A 19,249-nucleotide genomic window follows, 5' to 3' on the forward strand; every position below is an offset into this window, starting at 1 on the left:
CTATTTTTTTAGGTAAAAGTAGTTTGCTCCATAATCGTTTTTTTACGTTTTGCTTCCGTGCTTAACGGTGCTGTATCTCAGTCGCAGCAAGGTTTAAATGTGGATTGTACATTTTGTCTTGGAGCTGCGACCACCAGAGGCCAGAGACTGGCCATGCTAGAGCGACTTGCTTCAGCTGTACGGCACCCGGTGTGAATGGGGCCACTGTACAGCCACACAAAAAACCCGAACAGGCCGTAATATAATGCTTTGGTTATATTCTCCAAATAACCAGCCCAGCATTGAATTTCAAAAACAGACCTGAATGAGGCGGCTGTGTTGGAAAACTGAAAAGTGGAATTGGGAATGAAAAATTATAGTTAATTAAAAAATGGTTTTATGGTCATCATTTTAAAGCATGTATTCATGCTACCGTGAGATGTATTATTCTGAAAAGTTTTATATGTTGGTGTTTTCATTTTTCTATGAAATTCTGACCTGTCATTTCAGGATGATTGTAGTAAGTGTCAAAGTGAATTTTTTAACAAGCTTATTACCAGTCCAACACACAAGCGTTGCCTGCTCAATAATTCAGCTGAGTCTATTAAATGCGGTCTCCCTCCTCAGTGCTGGCCTGGCTGGGAATGCCAGAATATGATTTTAAATCACATACAGTATGCACTTCAAAAGAGTATTTTGATTTGAAAGAATTGATGAACTCAAGATGGGAAAAAAATGTAACTGCGCGTTTCAAATCTACCTATTTCTCCTCTCATCATCAATCGTCATCGTCCACCATTATTTATCCACTGCTGGATGAAAACATTCCGAAACCGATTATAGAACCGGATTGAATACTTAAATAAATACGACTGCACAGTTTATGCTTGAATGTAAATATATTCGCAAAACAATAGTCATGTAATGCACCAGGGCACTCAACAATTAAAGATATCTGTTGGAGGGCCACAATTGGAAGCGACGTGAGAGCACGTGTACCTTAGACGAATTATTGAGGATGGACTGGGAGAGAAATAGTGAGGTGCCTTTCTCCTTTACCATGACTAATTTGTTGTCGCGAATTTTTATTTTATTTTACAATATGCAAAGACAAAGATCCCCCCTATAGCCTCAATGTACTATTGGAGCAAGAGCTGTTAGCAAGCACATTTGAATGCCAACGTGGAGCACGGGGGGTAGGTGGCCACCACCACACCCTGCCACCTTTTAATTCCATGCTGATGTTTACACACCATTCCAGGTACTCAATGAAGGGCGAGTCAACCTAAGGGAGGCCTAGAACAGGCACAGACATTCATCACTGATGTTGGCTGTGAATGGGAATCGAACTCTGGTCGTCGGGTTCGTAACGCAGTGCGCTAACCACTGCACCACCGCTCCCCGCAGCGTAACCAGTTGACCCACCAACAAACTAAACCAATCAGTTCCCTCGATTTTAGAGCACTTACCCTTTAAAGGCAAATGCTTGTCTTTGAAATATTGGCCGACACTCTACGAGTGTGGAATGTTCAGTACTGGTGCAGTGTTACCATGGAGATGAGCTCCATCGCACACGATACGAGCACAGAGACACTGACTCGAGTTGAAGTGTGAGGACATTCATGATATTGTGACAAAGTGCAATGCTGCCTCAATATTTGTCTACTGTCTAACATTTAACGAGATACATCTATGTGTACACGACACGTGCACTTGGTGTGAACTTCTTTTTTTTACTACACGATGCATGTACACAAAGATGCCGATTCTCCCTCTAAGACGGATCGATTACTGGGGCTAAGTTTTGTTAAACGATCGCCTTTTTGGGCGCTCGGCGAACAAAGGGCTAAAATGAGAGTGGTGTTGGAAGCGGTGCAATCTCACCTGAACAAACAGAGCAATAATAGCAATCCCATTTTCTTTGCCCATGGCGTCCTCTATGTTTTTGTACAAAGTGGCATTCCAGTGAATAAGGTGGCACTGAAAAACAGAAGAGCCACGAGAATGTTTCAAAACTCACCACGGTGATTGTATGCGAGTAGTAATACTCTAACAATTATCATTTGCATACTCTCACAACTATGTTCATTGTGGTCTGGTTGGTGAAGGAAGTGCTCAGGACCAGTTCAGATTTGTGAAAATGAGATTTATTGCTCATCGGATTCCTCCGGTATAAATACATATTCTGTTTATGATTTTTGTGATATCACCACTGCTTTTAGCCATGACCAGGAACTGACCTCAGGTTGCAGGAGTTTATACTGCAGTGCACTTACCACTACTCGACCTGTCCTGCCATGTACACAATATATAACAATAATCAAGGGATGGTCTCTTTGACTACCAATAAATGATTATGATGATAATAATAACAATGATAAAAATGTAAGTTCATAAACTATAGTAATGGGCCTTCTGGACTGATATCGTTGAATGCATTGGATATAACATCCGATCATCTGTGTGTGGCTTGACAATGGGTGTTTTGTAAAAAACTGGGCTTGAAAATCCATTCAACAACAACGGCCTTCTCACCTCCATGGGGAAGGCTTTGAAGTTCACGGTGTGCTCGGAGCCTCGCTGGTCTTCTTTACCCCAGTGGAAGCAAATGTGGGACAGTTCAAACTCCTGGCCAATGGGAAAGGGCCCACCTGTCGTCACTAACATAAAGGGGGGGGGGGGGGGGGTGAGTGAACAAAGAGAGAACGGACATCAATGTCACCATCGCCGTCATCACCAAACCTCTACTCGAGCACCTTGAAGGTGGATCTCGCAGACATAACCGAGTGTGCGCGCGCGACACCCAAGCTGCCAGCAGCACACGAGGTGGTCTTGTGGATACCTGTACCAGAAAGTGGGTTGCTGACAAATCTGTGTGGAATGTGTGTCCAGTTGCCTTGCGTGCATGGGGGTTTTCTAGCAACACGCGATGTGAATAAAATAAGATAAATATACACTGACTGGTAAGACTTTTAAAAAAAAGTTGAGACTCACTTAAGTAATTAAACGACCAATTTTCATTAATCATTGTCACCAAAATCTTCTGAGCAAATATAACCTTTTGAGAGTTTTTGTACAGAGGAATCTTACGTGAGGTCACCGCGCAGACATTTGGCCTCGACAAGGATTCATGAATGGGAAATCTCACAGTTTTGTTTGTCTTTAAGTCGCGGTTGCCGAGCAAAGGCCCAAAATGCCAATCGGCCATCAACAAACCGCACCATTAATGTTTGCAATGGACAAGGATTTAACACGTTTCTTGAATTGAGCATGGTTGTACGATTGGCAAAAGAGTAAATATAATTGAGTAACTATCACGGTTTGACCATGACACTAGCAGAGACCATCTGCTCGCTACTTCCTCCAACGGATGTCTCCGGATCTTTCGCATGCGTGCAAGATCACAGCAGACAGCAGGGTCAATTTAATAGCGTTTTAAGAGGGCATGAATTATTATCAGCCGGCCAAGGTTAGAGTCTCACCAGAGAACCCTGGACCTAGGGGTGACTGCACTGACCAGCAGGCCACCCAGCATTAAAGGAGACATGGCACGGTAAATTAATTCTACGACAGTCTGCCAAAGCAAAGTCTGTAGTCGCCTGTAAATACGGGAAGCAGCAAGGCTGCTGGCTAAATAATTTAGCAGGTTTCCTGAATGGAAAGAAGCACTTACGTGAGCTTTGAGGTCATTTCTAAATGCTGAAATGCACTTTTATTTATTACACTTTTTTTGGGATAATATATTCTACCATTAATTGATAACATATGCTAAATCGGGTCCTTCGTTTAAACAAAACCATTTATTAGAATGTGCCCAACACTTGATCCAACACGGGCTGATATTGAACATTGTGCCATTGGCTTATCTCGTAAAATATCCAGGGATACCAATTTGGCATAGTCAATTGGGGTTTCACGATGCCTCCATACACAGCTGAATACAGATTCTTCATCTCGTGACACACGTATTGAATCACAATTGTAAGAATCAATGTTTTTAAATTTGTGTATGTTGTACGCAATCAGTGCGTGTGATCACTGTGGCTATTCAGAGGGTCAAACCATTCACGGCAAAGGTTAGAAACAAATGCATCGCGACCCCATCTTGTGACATTTCATTTCGGCACCAGGAGTCGGGGCGACGGGTGAATCATTGCAACTGTACACAAGCAATGTCTTAGATTTGTTGATTGCAAAACGGAACGGGTGTTTATGACTAAATTCTAACATGGCTGAGTACCACTTGTGGCAAAAAGCACTTGACTTGCATTTGTAAAAGCAGTAAGTTCAAATCCCGGTTGAGGCTTCAATCAGTACATCCCGCCAGGTACATCAAATTGACACCACTTTGATGATAAACTAACCTTTGAATCAGAATCTTTATTAAGACTGGAGGCATTCGATGAGCTATGAAGCTCTTTTTCACAGATGACCAGTCGAGTGGTTCCCATAAAAGAATGTGGAATTTCCAACCCAGGCTCAATGGCTACCAACTCACATGAGGGCTGCCCCACTGCTTATTTGAGAAGGGAGCCACATATAGCCCATTTCCACTGGCATATCTGAGCCGTGCCAGTGTGGGGCCCTTACGGTACGGCCCCACAAGGTGTCTAAATCCTGCCCGGGACCAAAACCGGACCAGTGGCAGAGCTAATGAAACGCATGCATTATGTGTGGCGTCATCACACCAACAGGAGATACATACAATTACATTCAGCAAGTCGGAGACTTGACACGCTGATGAAGCATTGCATGAGTGTGTGCATGCACATCACTTCATCATCTACACACATCTCAATCATTGAGTGCGACGTCGGCAGCATGGCTCGGCTTCTGTCGTGGACATATACCCCCCGTGCTGTCTGACCTGCACTGCCGGCCTGGCTCGACATGGCCATGGCACGGCTCGGATGTTCCAGTGGAAAAAAAATACTTTTTGAACGTCACGTAGTGGGCACTCGCCTACAATCCAGCACATTGGAGGCGAGGGCTTGCGGATCACATTTCCAAAACCAATGGGATGTGAGGCGGCCAGAAGTGAGTACAGTTACATAAAATTGGTTTAGAGAATCCATATTTGTGGACCCTTGTGTGCTATCACCTCACTGAGTGACGTTTTCTCTGGATACTCTGGTTTCCACCAACACACAACACAGCCTCGTCGACAATAAATTGGCCAAGGATATCTCAAAGGGTCTTGAGGCTCAGTGAAGCTTTCCTTGATAGATTCACGATGCATGTGGGATGCCTGAATTTTTCAACCACTGGCTCAGGGCCACCAACATGACCACTATAATTGGCATACAAAACAGTCTTATTAAGTCCATTACACATCTGAACGTCATGAACTTGGTACAATTTTGGGTCACTTTATATGTGTGTTCCCACTTAATTGTTCTTCTACAATGATTCCCTGCTTGAAATAAATTAGTGCAAATGCTGTTCATCAGTGTTCTGCCTCATCTAGCCTGTATATCATATTTATTCGTTTAGTGGAAATGTTTTCACCTCTGTGAAAAGTTTTTTTACGTGCTTTCATTTCGAAGCTTATAATAATGCTAATTTCAACTTTAAAAGCAAACAGTATTCAATCGCTCTCGAAGACAGACAGCGGCTCAAAGGCCTGAGAAACGAGACACAAGCGGGAAGGCAGCCAGGCTGTCAGCACGTGCAACATTCTCCCCCAGGTTCTGACATCCTAACCCTTTCCCATTCCGATGACGTACGTGTACATAGTTTGTTTTTCTTCCGATTCCATGCCGATGACGTTTTTCGTCCGATTCAGATAAAAGAACTGAAATAAATTAACTTCATCGGGACGCCTTCAAGTCGGAAGATGTAGCGAAGCTCCCACAAGGCCATGCGGGAGGGCGTGTGGCACAGTTTGGCGCCAGCTATCACAGAGTGCGGTCGTGTCGCTTCAGTTCTCTGCGATGAGTACAATGTCTTTAAGAACAACGGCGCTATATCTCCTTTAAACTTGCACATGTCTCGGAACGGGGGTTAATGTGCAATTTTATTGAGGGACTGTGCGTTATCTTGGTGTGATCTGGGACTGTTCGTGCTGTTGTTTTTCTGCCTGGCCGAAGCTTTGGAATTGATGTAGTTGTGAAATTTTAACTCATTATCTGTTTTACGTATTTCTTTTTAGTTATTTGCTTACCTTTCCTGCACTTTGCACTCCTGTCGTGTTTTGTATTGTTTGTTGTTGTAACTTTTTGACCTGCCCCTACTGGACATCGGTGAAACAAAGATTCATAGCTCTTCAGATTTCTCCATGATAAATAGAGATTCTGACTTGATGAGATCATGACGCATTATGTGCGATATGGCTGGAAATAAAGATTACCGACCAAACACATCAACTTTGGCAGATGACAGCACGATTTTACCAATCCCTGCTTTGGGTTTACTTATTGATGGCTCTGCCCATGCCAAGGAGCTCGGCCTATCAAGCTGACCATTTCGTCTTATCCACACTGTGTTCAACCACCACACTGCAGGCCTCTGGAAACCCACTCACTCACCCACTCGCTCACCATACTGCTGGTCTCAACAAACTCACTCACTCATCCACTCACTCACCACAAAGCAGGTCTCAATAAACAACTCACTCACCCATTCACTCATCCACTCACCACACTGGAGCTCAAAATACCTCTCTCTATCTCTGCTTCTTTCCTCACACCGATCCAATTTGGAAATCCCTCCCATCATCTTCTTTACCAAGTCTTCTTTAGCACTGTACGTAACCAACCGTGCTAATTAGAGGTGCGGGTGTTTTGGGCCTGTGAGGCTGGTGCTGAGCAATCGTGATAAAGACTACAAAGTTGCCGCACTACTGACCACGTGAATTATTCCTAAGAGGCGGTCGCAATGGCTACCAGGCCGCCTAGCCGTTTTTAAATTGACCATGCCATCTTCTGTGATTCCGCACGAACGCAAAAGATCCGGAGACATCCATTGGAGGATGGAGCGCGCGATGGTCTCTGCTGGTATCATAGCCAAAGTTCACGATTATATTGACTTACTCTTTTACCACTCGTTAAACCTTGCTCCATTCAAGAGACGCGTTAACCCTTTGTCTATTGCAAATGTTGTTCGTGCATCATGGTTACCCCATGGGGGCCAGCCCCCCTCGCCGTACCCGACTTGGAGCGGATGTGGATGTGCAGGGAGTGTCCATCGTTGAGCACCTCGCACTCGCGACACGTCAGGTAAGAGAGGCAGAGCGGGGCGGTCAGGAGGCTCGGGTCAAAGGTCGCCTCGCGGGAGTTGATGTTGATGGGCGACTGGTTCTCGCCATTCGCGTCCGGGAAGAGCAGGCCCCACTCCATTCCTTCCGACAGAAAGCCGAGCGTCGGGCGCGGTCAACGGGGGGATTGTGATCGCCAAACCGCCGTGCTGTCTTCACGATAAAACGAGTTACGTTTCATTTGCTTTAAATTTCATGCCAGCAGGAGCAATAACACAACAAAAATTTTGTTTTACAAATAGCAAACCTGCAGTCATTTTGAAATAGGTAACCAAAAACAAATGCTTTTTTTATCTTTGAGATAGACAGCAGCTAGGGCTGTGTATTTCACACAAACCAAAAGGTTCTCTAATAAGAAAAAAAAAGGATACGATCAAGTATGCCATTACAGCACTCTAGTCACAACGCTGCGTTTACTATAATTTGTTATTATCACACGCTCGCCTTGCCGAGTTAGACGACAGCCGCTCCATCAGCAGAGTGCAGGAGAAAGGGCCCTCGGACCACCGTCTAAGTCCGGTCAGGGGGCCACGCGTCGACAACGCGCAACAGTCGCTGAGCACATCCACAGAATGTGTTGTGGGCACGTTAGCCCCAGGTGTGGGGAGGTTGGCTGCACCAGTCGATGCTGCATTTATTTATTAGAATACACGGGAGTGGCATCGCGGCGGATGTCACTATTGTGCAATCATGGCATTTTCTCACCGACTTTTAAAGGATGTATTTATGAGTGGCCACGTGGTGCAGGGGTGAGAGCAGTCAAGCCGGCAGCCACCGAGATTCTGAGTTTGAATGAGGGCAGCCACCTGTGACTAAACCGGGATCTCAAGTGGAGTGAATGGTCTCAGCCTTGTCACCAATGGTTGCAGATCAATGGTATCATATTACATTTGACTTTTTAATTAATTCAGCTTATGTCATCTCTGACAAATAGAATGTTCTTATTTTGTTGAAATGTGATGTACAGGGCATATAAAAGGTGTCCTGCACGTATGGCTAAACAAGTCTACTGAAGGGACTTTCAAAGTACAGTAGTTGAGTGGCATCATTCGGGGCTGTTCTGCACAGTTAGCCGCGACAGAATTTTCAAATGCAATTTCCTTCATCTCATCATCTGAAGCCGACGTCACAATTTGAGTGCAATGGGGGAAACTAAGCACTACAATATATGTGTTTCATTCACGTAGCTTGCGGCAAACATTTGTTAAGACAGTCTGGTACACACAGTTGAGGTATATATACTTAACAACATTTATTAATCCATCCATTTTCAATGACCAATGGAAAAAGACTTCCCCAACACCATGTTGGTGATGGGTTTTTGGTTTGTTTTGACCATGCATCACATCACTGTGCTGATTAGTTACGGGGCGAGGTTAGGCCCGGTTCTGATCACTAACCACTGTGCCCACCACTCAACCCCCAGGGCACAAATATCTATCTTCACTATAACCCGACATTCGTTGAGGGTTGTGGCGGCAGCATGTTGAATTGGGCAGTCCAGGCCTCCCTTTCCCTGGCAACAGACTCTAGATCTTCGCCCAGTGGGACGTGCTGCCCGGTAGAGTTCCAGGGAGAGTCTATCGGGGGACATCCTTACCAGGTGCCTGGACAACCTCAACTGGCTCCTCTCAGTCCGGAGGAGCAGGGGCTCGAATCTGAGGCTCTCCCAGATTACTGAGCTCCTCACCTGGTCACGGAGAGTGAGACTGGCAACCCCGCGGGAGAAACCTCATTTCGGCCCCTTGTACCCACGATCTCATCCTATTGGTTATTTCCCAAAGCTCATGACCATAAGTGAGGGTGGGAACGTAGATCGACCTGTAAACCGAGAACTTTATTCGAGAACTCAGCTCCCGCTTGACTACAACGGGACGGTACAGCGCCCGCAACACTGCGGACGCCGCACCGATCCGCCGGCCGACCTCCCGCTCCCACTTGCCATCACTCGCGAAAGAGACCCCGAGGTACTTAAACTCCTCCACTAAGGGCAGCTGTTCCCTCCTCACCTGTAGAGCACAATGCACCGTCTCCCGTGAGTGAACCATGACCTCAGATTTGGAGGTTCTGATTCTCATCCCAGCCTCTTCACACTCGGCATCAAACTGCTCAAGAGCACGCTGGAGATCACAGACTGACGGGGCAAAGAGCAGCGACACAACCTCCATGCCCCCATACTCTATACTCTCCATATCTCAGCTGTGCCTTGATATCCTGTCTGTGAAAATCACAAACAGGAGTGGAGACAAGACGCACCCTTAGCAGGGTCCAACACGCACAGTGAACGACTTTGATTTAATACCAAGAATACAGACACAGCTCTTACTCTGGGAATAGAGGGACCGGAAAGTGCACAAAAGCGGCACCGGTACATCATACTCCCGCAACACCTCCCACAAGACATTGTGGGGAACGCGGTCATATGCTTTCTCCAAGTCGATAACCAGACATTTGGTTTTAATTTCCATTGGTGGTCCGGAGCTAGTGATGGAAATTGCACCATAGCTATTACAGAGAGAGATGTCCCTCTCCAAAGAGTTTTCTTTATGTCACATGAGCCTGAGAAGATGATGTCCAAGCCTCCTCAAAGAGTTCCTTTTTTGCAAAGACTGTCACAACACAGACTTGCATAATTACAATGCTGGAAGCCTTGTTGATAAATCATTCATCATTTATCGGCTCACTATTGTGTTGTTGTAGTAGTTGTATCATTAAGTAGTTCTCAGCACATTCTAATTTTACTTTAAGATGCATATGTATAGAGAGATAGGGAGCCGTGGTAAAAAAGTAATTAGCGTACTGATCTATGAACCTGACGATCTGAATTCGATTCCAGGCCACAACAACAGTGGCAAGTGATATCAGAACTGGTCCTGCCCTCCACCCATTTACCAACCCACAATGACCAGGGTGGGGAAGTATGGTAAAAAAAAACAAGCCCATTGCCAACAAGGTGTGGGGCAGCCTTCAATCATTAGTCTATTTAGAACGGTTGAAAATTATATTATTATTACAATGTATGTGTGTTGAACTTCTTTCGCACCGTACGTAGCCAACCGTGCTAATCGGAGGTGCGGGGGAAGGACAACAAACTGAACACAAAAAGCAGTTCTAAGGAAATAAGTTTTAAATCTTGATTTAAAAGTGCATAGCTCCAGTGGCTTCATAAGATCGGAAGAGCATTGCAGACAACCGCAGAAGCGCATCTGAAAGTGCGCAATGCAGTGACCGTCTTTGTTCAACGGTTAGCCAAAAGCCGCTGTTGCGAGGATGACGGAAGAACTTTGTAATTGCTGTATTATGTGGTATTGTTCGTACAGTACTTCAGCATGACATTGTCAAAGTGGTCTACATGTGTCAAAATGATGCCACCACATCATCGCATCTTCAACGATGTCTGAGATCACGAATTCCGATAACACTGGAAGCCCGAGAATTATCTTGCAGACACAGTCAGAATCGAACCACGCGTAACCCACAGTCTGTCGCCTCTTCAGTGATAAGTGCACCAAACTTTTGGGCCGTCCTACCAATTGCAGTGTGATAATTCACGTTTCATCAAATTATAAGGCTATGATTGCAATGGTATACATTACACAGCATTGAGCTGATATGCATTCAGCAGGGCACAGCTGAAAAACATTAGTCCAGAAGTCCTGCAGACTGATGGGATAAAGCGTTATTTTACTTAATATTGAAATGTAAAACAATGACTAATTTTCTATTGCGTTTAATGTTATTCTCTTGTGTACATGTTTTTATAATTAAATGAAGATATGGTAGCAGGACAATTTTTCGGAAATCGAAGGAGTTGAATGTATTATTATTATTAAATATATCCAATCCGACCAAGTGGCTCGGCGGTAGAGCAAGTGGCTCAAACTCAAAAGGTTGCGAGACCAAATCCTGATTGTGGGTCCGCACCTCCGATTGGCACGGTTGGCTATGTACGGTGTGAAACATGATCAACGTACGTACGTACATACATACATGACTCAGCTCGTCATCCCACGAGGGTTATTAAATACATACCACTGTGCTGGCAAATCAACAGACGTTGCCCATTGGAGAAAATATTGCCTTGGCCATAGGAATTACAAATTTCCAGCGATCGCTTACGGCTGTATACAGGAGATGAAGACTATCTAGATGCTCATTTTTTTATTACTTTGACTTACGTATACAAGGTATATACTTTATTATGCAGCTCCATTGAGTCTGCTGGGCACAGTACTACGTTTAGAATAATTAATTGGGCCGCCGTGTGTATTCCTTCGCTACAAAGCCACGCTTGAACTAACCGGATTGCACTCAACAGTTTTTGATGGGAATGAGAGGAAGTGAGTGAACAATTAGCAGAAAGCATAACTCAGCTTGACGCTAAAGACGGGGAAGAGGGGGAAGGGTGTTTTAATTTAAAATGAAAACTCTCCCACGATTTGTAAACACAATCACCAGAAAGCGGCATTCATCTGAGACTGAGAAAGATACAGGGCACACACACACACAGCGTGCCCGTTAATTTAACGCGACAGCACTTCCAGTTAACGCAACTCCCTTTCCTACCCAGCAAGTTGTGCCACACTCCTCTTTGTGTGGATTGTCCCAACTACCTCCAGTGTTTTTACAGGCACAGCGGTACATTTTGAACAAATTGGCCGCAAAGCATCGGTGGTTTCGCTGGCAGAAACATTTAGAGACATGTGGCTACTGGCTACATGTTGTGGGAGTGTTGCTTCGGTCAAGAAGTGGTGAATTGTGGCCACTGCGGCGCAGTCATATGAGGTTCATCTTTGGCGAGGTGAGGCAACGCCGGGCTGTGACTCGCAGCGTTCGGTGGCTGCATGACAACTCGACAGTCAGTGAGCTTGCAGAAGGCGACTGTCCAAATTCTCACCGCATCTGCACCCGATTGATTTGTGTGGATGGATTCACGGTGTTAAAAGTGTGCTATCCGCATCGGATCATATGTTAAATAGTATGGGCGCCACGGTGAATCGATTAATTTGCTGTTGATTGGTAAGTAAACAATACCAGCTTAACACTGAGTGGACAAGAATTATGTTCTTTTGATTTTCATAGAGGTTTACAATCACCACTATATCTAATAGAGGTTTTGCCATTCACCACAATGATACAAAAAATTTATTCTTAAATTTAATTGTAACTAAATTGCGACTTAAATGAATCGCTGTGGAACGGAGGATTAGAATCGTTACATCGATAGTAAATACCTTGATCGTTCAGAATAGTATATGCCATTGTGTGTTTATATATTCCGGATCCAAAAATATTTAAAACGCGAAAACCAAATTATTGATCGCAAAAATATTATTCATTTTCCAGGAAAGCAACACTGAATATCAAGACTTTCAGGACTGTTTATAAAGCGAAAACTATTATCTGGAGTATCTGTGCGACCTATAACTGCTTGTGGCCCGAGCTATTAATCCTTTGGTGTTTGCATCGTCCTTGTACCGTTCGCCACTTGGCGGCCTTTGGCCTACACCGCCGGTGAAACAAACCCACAGTAGAGGCTGCCTATGGTTTTGTCCAATCAGTTTCGAGGACGGTGCTAACATGATCAAAGCACATTTGTTTGCACGTTTTACCCCAAGCATGGGTGGCTCATGCAGACTCGACGCCTTCTAAGAGTTGTCTGTTGAGTATGTGAACATCTTAACACCTATATTTATGCCAGAGAGTGTAATTTAATATGAACTGAAGGGTTTTTTTTTATTAAGTGAAAGGAAACCAGAGTAATTGGAGAAACCCCACCTGTACGAGGCGATAACACTCACGTGTGCACAAAGATGGGTTCAAAATCCCACTTGCTGTTCTACCACCTCCCATGGCCTTGGGAAAAAATGTTCGTGGTTAAACAACCAACCCTCGCCTCGAACGTTCTTGATCATCGTTACGTAACCACCGCATCAGACTGCATACTCCAGCAAGTGGCCTGTCCCAGGATGGGAAAGTCAGCAATTGTGGAAACAAAGTACAAAAAAACAGCTTAAATTATAACATGCTATTTTTCTCACTGACTTAACATCTTGATGAGAGGGTGTGCAAAGGACTTTTCTGTATTCTTTGAACTTGCTTTGAATCAGTTATCCCCACACTGTTATATTATTTTATACAAGGTCTAAGGTGAAACAACCAATTGTGTTGTTCTATAACCTTTCAACAGTCATTTTGGTACCAATGGGACCACGTTTGTCAATATTTGGTCACTTGTGCAGGAGCAGAAGCTAGCTTACATGCAGGCACAAGGAATTGTGTTTTACAGTCTCACATACTGACATAATATAATAATTTCCTTCCTTCAGATCCTATTAATCGCACCAAAGACATACCTTACAGCAGTTGCATGGCAGGGATGTACCGATGAAATAAAGTCATAGATTAATATGGTCATTATGTTCCAGATGCGGGCGTTGAATCATGTCTGTAAAAATCAATGTTTCTCGATACGTATACGTTATATGAACAGGTTCTGAGCCAAAAGTGTACACAAAGCACACACACACACACCAGTAAGGTTTGTCAACAGTTCACCCTCTTTAACAATGCTTATTTCATATCGTTCTTGAAGCTTTTTCTAATTATTTTTAAAAAATAGCATTCTTCCAGCCAATTTATGTATCCCCTACGCAGCTTCCTTGAGCTCAGGTCCTCCTTCGATTTTGGGAAACAGGTGACCTTCGCTACGTGAATTTCACACTCATAGTTATATTTCTTTATTTAGCGACCTCTATAACATTTTTCAGCGGTGAGCTGAGACATTGTCACACATAAGCAAAGCACGTAACTCTCGTCATTCCACTTCTGTTACACAATGTAGCGCAATGTCCCTGTACGCTTTCCACGTGCCTTCACAAATGTCCCTTCTGTTCAGTGTTATCGAAGCATCAAACATTCAATAACTGGCACAATGCTTCATTTTGTGATTTGTTTTAAGCATCCACCATGCTCTACCTGCATAAATAATTGGCAATCTAAAATGCTGGGTCCTAGTTGGTTGAGTAAACTCGTTATGGCCTGTAAATATCACGGCCTTTGTTTCCTTCGTGGCGATGTTCACACATCGCACCGAGGTTCATAAGTTCATATCACCCTCCTGTGTAAAGGATTTACTTGACTCCTTGAGCCACTTGAGGCTGTGACAACGAACATATTTACACATGATTTTTTTTATACATACTACAAAAACATTTTTACCAGTTAAAACCCACTGAGCTTACAATGGAGTGTAAATGTACATGTGCAACAAGGATACTGCCACTCCATTCACATTTACAGCTGCGTGTATATGCATTAAATAGTAAATAATGAATGTTTCCATGCGGGTAGGGTAACAGGATACTAATTTTATTTTACCAGGTAAGGCCCACTGAGCTATGCAACTCTTTTTTCAGAAGTGGCCTGGCCACAAAGGAGAGTTCAACGAAATCGCTTATCACGTGGACATTTATGGCAGCCAAATCCTCTAACCACACGTCGATTCGAAATGCGGAGGGGAAAAATTGGAGGACCCGGAGAAAATCCACACGACCGCGGGGAGAAAGACACGCAAACTCCAAATATACAGACTTCAGGGTCGGGATCGAACCCACATCCTCCTGCATACCAGGCGAGGTAGTTAACACCTCGCCAATGCAGAAACCCCTTCGTACAAGCTGCATCTCACAACGCTGCACCATCCGAAAAACACTTGGAGCTGCACGTATTAAATGGCTTCAAGCCAATTAATGAGTGTTCGTACGTGAACGAGGAAACCGGAGCACTCGAATGAATCTCGCGCGTACAAGGGGGCATCGCTTTACGCCATTCAGAGAAGACAGACGATATCAGAAGACGGATGATATTAGCCCGCACTTTGCTGTACCACACATTTTCCCTGTCAAGCAAGGATATGGTACCTCCTTGACGCCCACGTGAAAGGAGTTTCACAACCACCAACCCTCGCCTCCACAGCGCGCGTGTCACCACGGCCCGGCTATCATTGTGGCATACATTCACCACGATGATTAAAAAAAAGGGAATTTAATCAGCTTGCGACCCTGAATTGCGGAAATTATTTAAACTGCGAGGAGTGAGAATTGTTGCAACCCCACTGCATGGTGTCTCCATGGACTCTGCACACCTGACAAAGGTAATACAGCACAACGCCCGCATATCTGACTGTCGCATATCCGCCAATTAATCGGCCGCACACAGTGCAGTGTTTGTGCAGGGTGTGACTGTCGTTGTCTGCAGATGTTCACGAATCCGGCCTTTTCACACACACTCAGTAATGTTTGTTCTTGGTGTCGCGTACGGCTGCTCACTTGTAGAGCAAAGTCAAGGATTTCTCTTTAATTGTTACCTTTGTATAGGCTATTCGTGCATGACTGAGGAACTGTCGTACCCTATAGATTTTCACATATCTGACCTTTTCACGTACCCGCCCATACCACAGACCCCGCCACCCCCCGCCCAGCGAAACGGATACGCATCATTCAACCGTGATAAAAAATACTATGAATGGGCACAAAACAGGGGACAATGTCCCTCGTCCAAAAACGGAGCTCGCATCTTCACCGCTGTGGCCAAATCAGCTCCACGCCCCAGTGGCTGTCTGCGGCGGCGTGAACTGTCTGGGTGTTTTCAAGACGGGCAATTCATTTGAGGTCAATATTTATGTAATTGTGCGAGTTCATGCGCGTGAGCAAAACTCAGTTACAGACACCCAGTAACCTTCCCCAGTCTGGCTTGAATGTGACAGATGAAATTCAATACTGCAGTATAGGTGTAAACACCAATAAACTTGATTCCCCCCCCTCCCTCTCATAACATTTCACAACCATTAAAAAAATATTTGTTTCAAACAACAAATAGAGCTGGCGGTATAAAGCGTACAATTCAATATGTGTCATATAAAACGTGGGGAAAACACCCCAAAAGGTTTATTGGATACTTGCACTGATTTCATTCGTGGTGTATTGACAACATAATGAGCTAAACAACAGTTGTTCTGATTGCAAGCTGCTACATAGCAATTATACACAACCTGAGGTAAGGTTAAACACAAATGCATGGTTTCTATAAAAAGCCACAGAGCAAGCATTCTGAAAACACTGCACCAACATTCACAATCTGTTCAATGTTTGCGGACAGGGGGTGATTTCTGTTGCTTTATTTCTCATTCGGCTCTCTTATTTGTTTAACTGTTGCGTACAACCCAAAGCTGTGGACAAAGAAGCGCATAACAACCCAGTCTTGTGATATACAAGGCCGCTTACGCACACAATGTACACACGAACACACACGCAACTAGACACAAAACGTACGACTCAGGTATTTAACACAAGACAACACACTCGTGTTACGAGGGCACCCTCCTCATTATCCCCATGGCCTAGCCCATACCTCTCCCCTCTCGGCTCCCTCTACTCTCTATCATCACGTGGTCTCTGCTCCAACAACCTAGGTCCCCTATCAGAGCCCTGCCCCCCCCCCCCCAAGTCAACCTCCACTTATGGGGAGGTCACTCCTTCTCCGCTGTTGTTCCCAATGTCCGGAACTCTCTCCGTGTATCTGTCCACGCTGCTGATTCCAATCCCCTGTTCAAGTCCACGTTTCTCCTCTTCCACGAGGAATGTCTGTGAACAAGAGCTTTGTAGCTCATTGGATTCCTTAAGTGTATAAAAAAAAAATTCTGATTCTGTTCCCCTTTTTTCAAATGTATTTTTGTCAGTCGATAAATCCCTTTATTCTTTTCCTCTTTAATCGAACAATGCAACCTGCCTATTTTCTTGTACAGCATTTTTAAATGAAAGTCACACTAAGACACTTTGTAAATTGCAACTGAGCAGGATTGCAAAAAAACTCGCACATCTTTCACTCATTCACCAGCCACATATGAGATTAAAACCCAAATTGCGATACGCTCCTGTAATTGTCAGAATTCGGATTTTACCAAAAATAACGCAGCGTCGTCACAGTGCTTGTTCGACCATACTTCACCACGATTATCAGTGCGAGGTTGGTCAGTGGAATGGTGGCCCCTGGAACCGGCTCAGATTTCACTCGCCACCGAAGTTTGTCAGCAGTAAGGCACAATGCGCTAACCGCTGCGCCACCGCTCCCCACAGCGGTAATTTCCTGGACCGAGTTAAGTGTTGCTGGTGGTGGTGGAGACACAGAAGTGAAATCACAAACTTGTGTAGTGCTAGGCACTAGGCAGGTGTGCGTGAGACAAAGACCCCGACCCACATCCCTGATAGCCTTAACAGACTGTTGGGGCAAGTGCTGTTAGCGTGTAGCACTCCATGAATGATTGTCTCCTTAGTGGCGATGTTCACACATCGCAACCGAAAAGCGTAAGTTCGATTCCCGCTCGCGGTCAACAACACCAGTGACGATTATATGAAAACTGGTCGCGGGGCTCCCCTAGGTCGACTCAGCCTCAAATAAGTCCCTGGTGGCGTGTGCAAACATCTCAGCATTGCTTGAGACAAATGCGTCCGTGTGCCGTTGTGTGTGTTTTTGTTAGTCCACCGCCACCCTCTCGATGTTGCCCGTGCTGTCCTTCATCGGTGCTGAAGCTAATCGCGAACGGCACTTGCCCCAACAATCGTCTCGAGGCTATATCTACGGTGGGGACCCTTTGTCTTTGTTACCTTCATCGTAGCCCCATGTCAGCTCGGACACCTCGCTCCTCTGCATGTGGAGGACCGCTCCGTCCATCGCTCGTCACTGTTCGCGCCACAGGGGAATAAACAAAGCCCCACAACAACGCCAGAGAAGCGTTGCGTCGCTTGCACGTTGCTGGCATTCACCAAAGGCGTTGATTGGATCGGGACGCGTGCGTGCGTGCGTTAAAGTACGTGCCGGCTCCTTGCGTCTTTGTATGAATTAAAAGGTGCGCATCTGCGTGTGTGTTAATGCTTCCATATGTGCGCGTGTTACGAAGACGCCGTCTAATGTCAGCGTCTGTGACTTTGTGCTGCGCGAAGTTGTGCGCGTGCACGCGTCCGCGTGTGCACGAGGAGGAGGAGGTCGCGCCTCTGTGCATGGACGTAACGCAGAGTGTAACTCTATCACATCAATGAATTCAACAAAAACTTTGTGGGCGCGTATATATGTCCATACTTGTGCATGAATGAATGTAAATGCATAAATAAGCTAAAAATGTATGTGAAGGTGCAGGATAAGCATAGAACGACACTGAAGTCAGAGAGAGAGTCTCGCTGTTCCCTAGTGAATGATCAGGAAATCGCAGTAGGATAGTAAGAGTATCAGCCTTCCTTCCTTACAGACAGGAGGCTGCTGCTGCTGCTGATGTATCCTATGGGCTTCATGCGCTCCGTCCGGCAGCGGCTTCCACCCCTCTGCCGATCCGAGGTCTACGAACATGAAGCAGAGTTCAAGGAAGTGTGCGCTGGGTGCCTTCGACAGCCGCGGGGGGTGTGGAGGAGGAGGGGGGGGGGCCTTGGCCAGCCAGTTGCAAGCACGCGGCTTGAGAGGGGGGGGGGGGTCCCTACAGCACCGGCGACGATTATCCCAACCGGTCCTGGGCTCTCTCCTAGGTCGACTCAGCCTCGAATGAGTACCTGGTGTGCGGTGTGTAGTCAACGTCGTCACTGCACAGTCACACAGTCACTTTAAGATGTGTTTTCTTGTTCATGTTTTTGTTTATTGCGGTTGCACCCGATTCAAGAGCCGAATGGCTCACAGGGCTGTACCAAATAAATGGAACTGGGGAGACAAAGGCGGCCGCGCGTGTTTGCCGGCCAAACCACCCCTCGCACTTGCCCCAACAGTCTGTTAAGGCTACACGGGGGATCTTTGTCTTTGTTCTGGGTGGAATGGAGGGAGTTGTGTGTGGTGGGAGGAAGTGGGTGTGTGTAAATCTATGTTTGTATGTTGAACTTCTTTCGCACCGTACGAATCGGAGGTGCGGGAAATAAAAAAAAAACACCATTCCCCAACACAGCCCCAAAGAGCTGCTGCTATGTGATGCACTCTGTG

At 45.4% G+C, this 19,249-nt stretch overlaps 1 protein-coding gene across 1 annotated transcript in view; it reads right to left on the minus strand.

Moving 5' to 3' along the window:
* Positions 1-18,695, minus strand: part of CA8 (carbonic anhydrase 8) — a 55,189-nt gene extending 36,494 nt beyond the window's left edge. The window contains exons 1-5 of the mRNA XM_032957568.2: positions 18,535-18,695; positions 17,899-17,974; positions 7,127-7,318; positions 2,515-2,639; positions 1,864-1,959 (exon numbers count right to left, since the gene is read on the minus strand). Coding sequence (XP_032813459.1) covers positions 1,864-1,959; positions 2,515-2,639; positions 7,127-7,318; positions 17,899-17,965 — 480 coding nt within the window. The 5' untranslated portion in view covers positions 17,966-17,974; positions 18,535-18,695. The remainder of the gene's footprint in view (positions 1-1,863; positions 1,960-2,514; positions 2,640-7,126; positions 7,319-17,898; positions 17,975-18,534) is intronic.
* Between the last annotated feature and the right edge of the window lie 554 nt (positions 18,696-19,249).

Source organism: Petromyzon marinus, chromosome 20, assembly GCF_048934315.1.
Source record: "Petromyzon marinus isolate PM22_M1 ecotype Great Lakes invasive population chromosome 20, UKy_Petmar_22M1.pri1.0, whole genome shotgun sequence".
In the NCBI taxonomy this organism is placed as follows: Eukaryota; Metazoa; Chordata; class Hyperoartia; order Petromyzontiformes; family Petromyzontidae; genus Petromyzon; species Petromyzon marinus.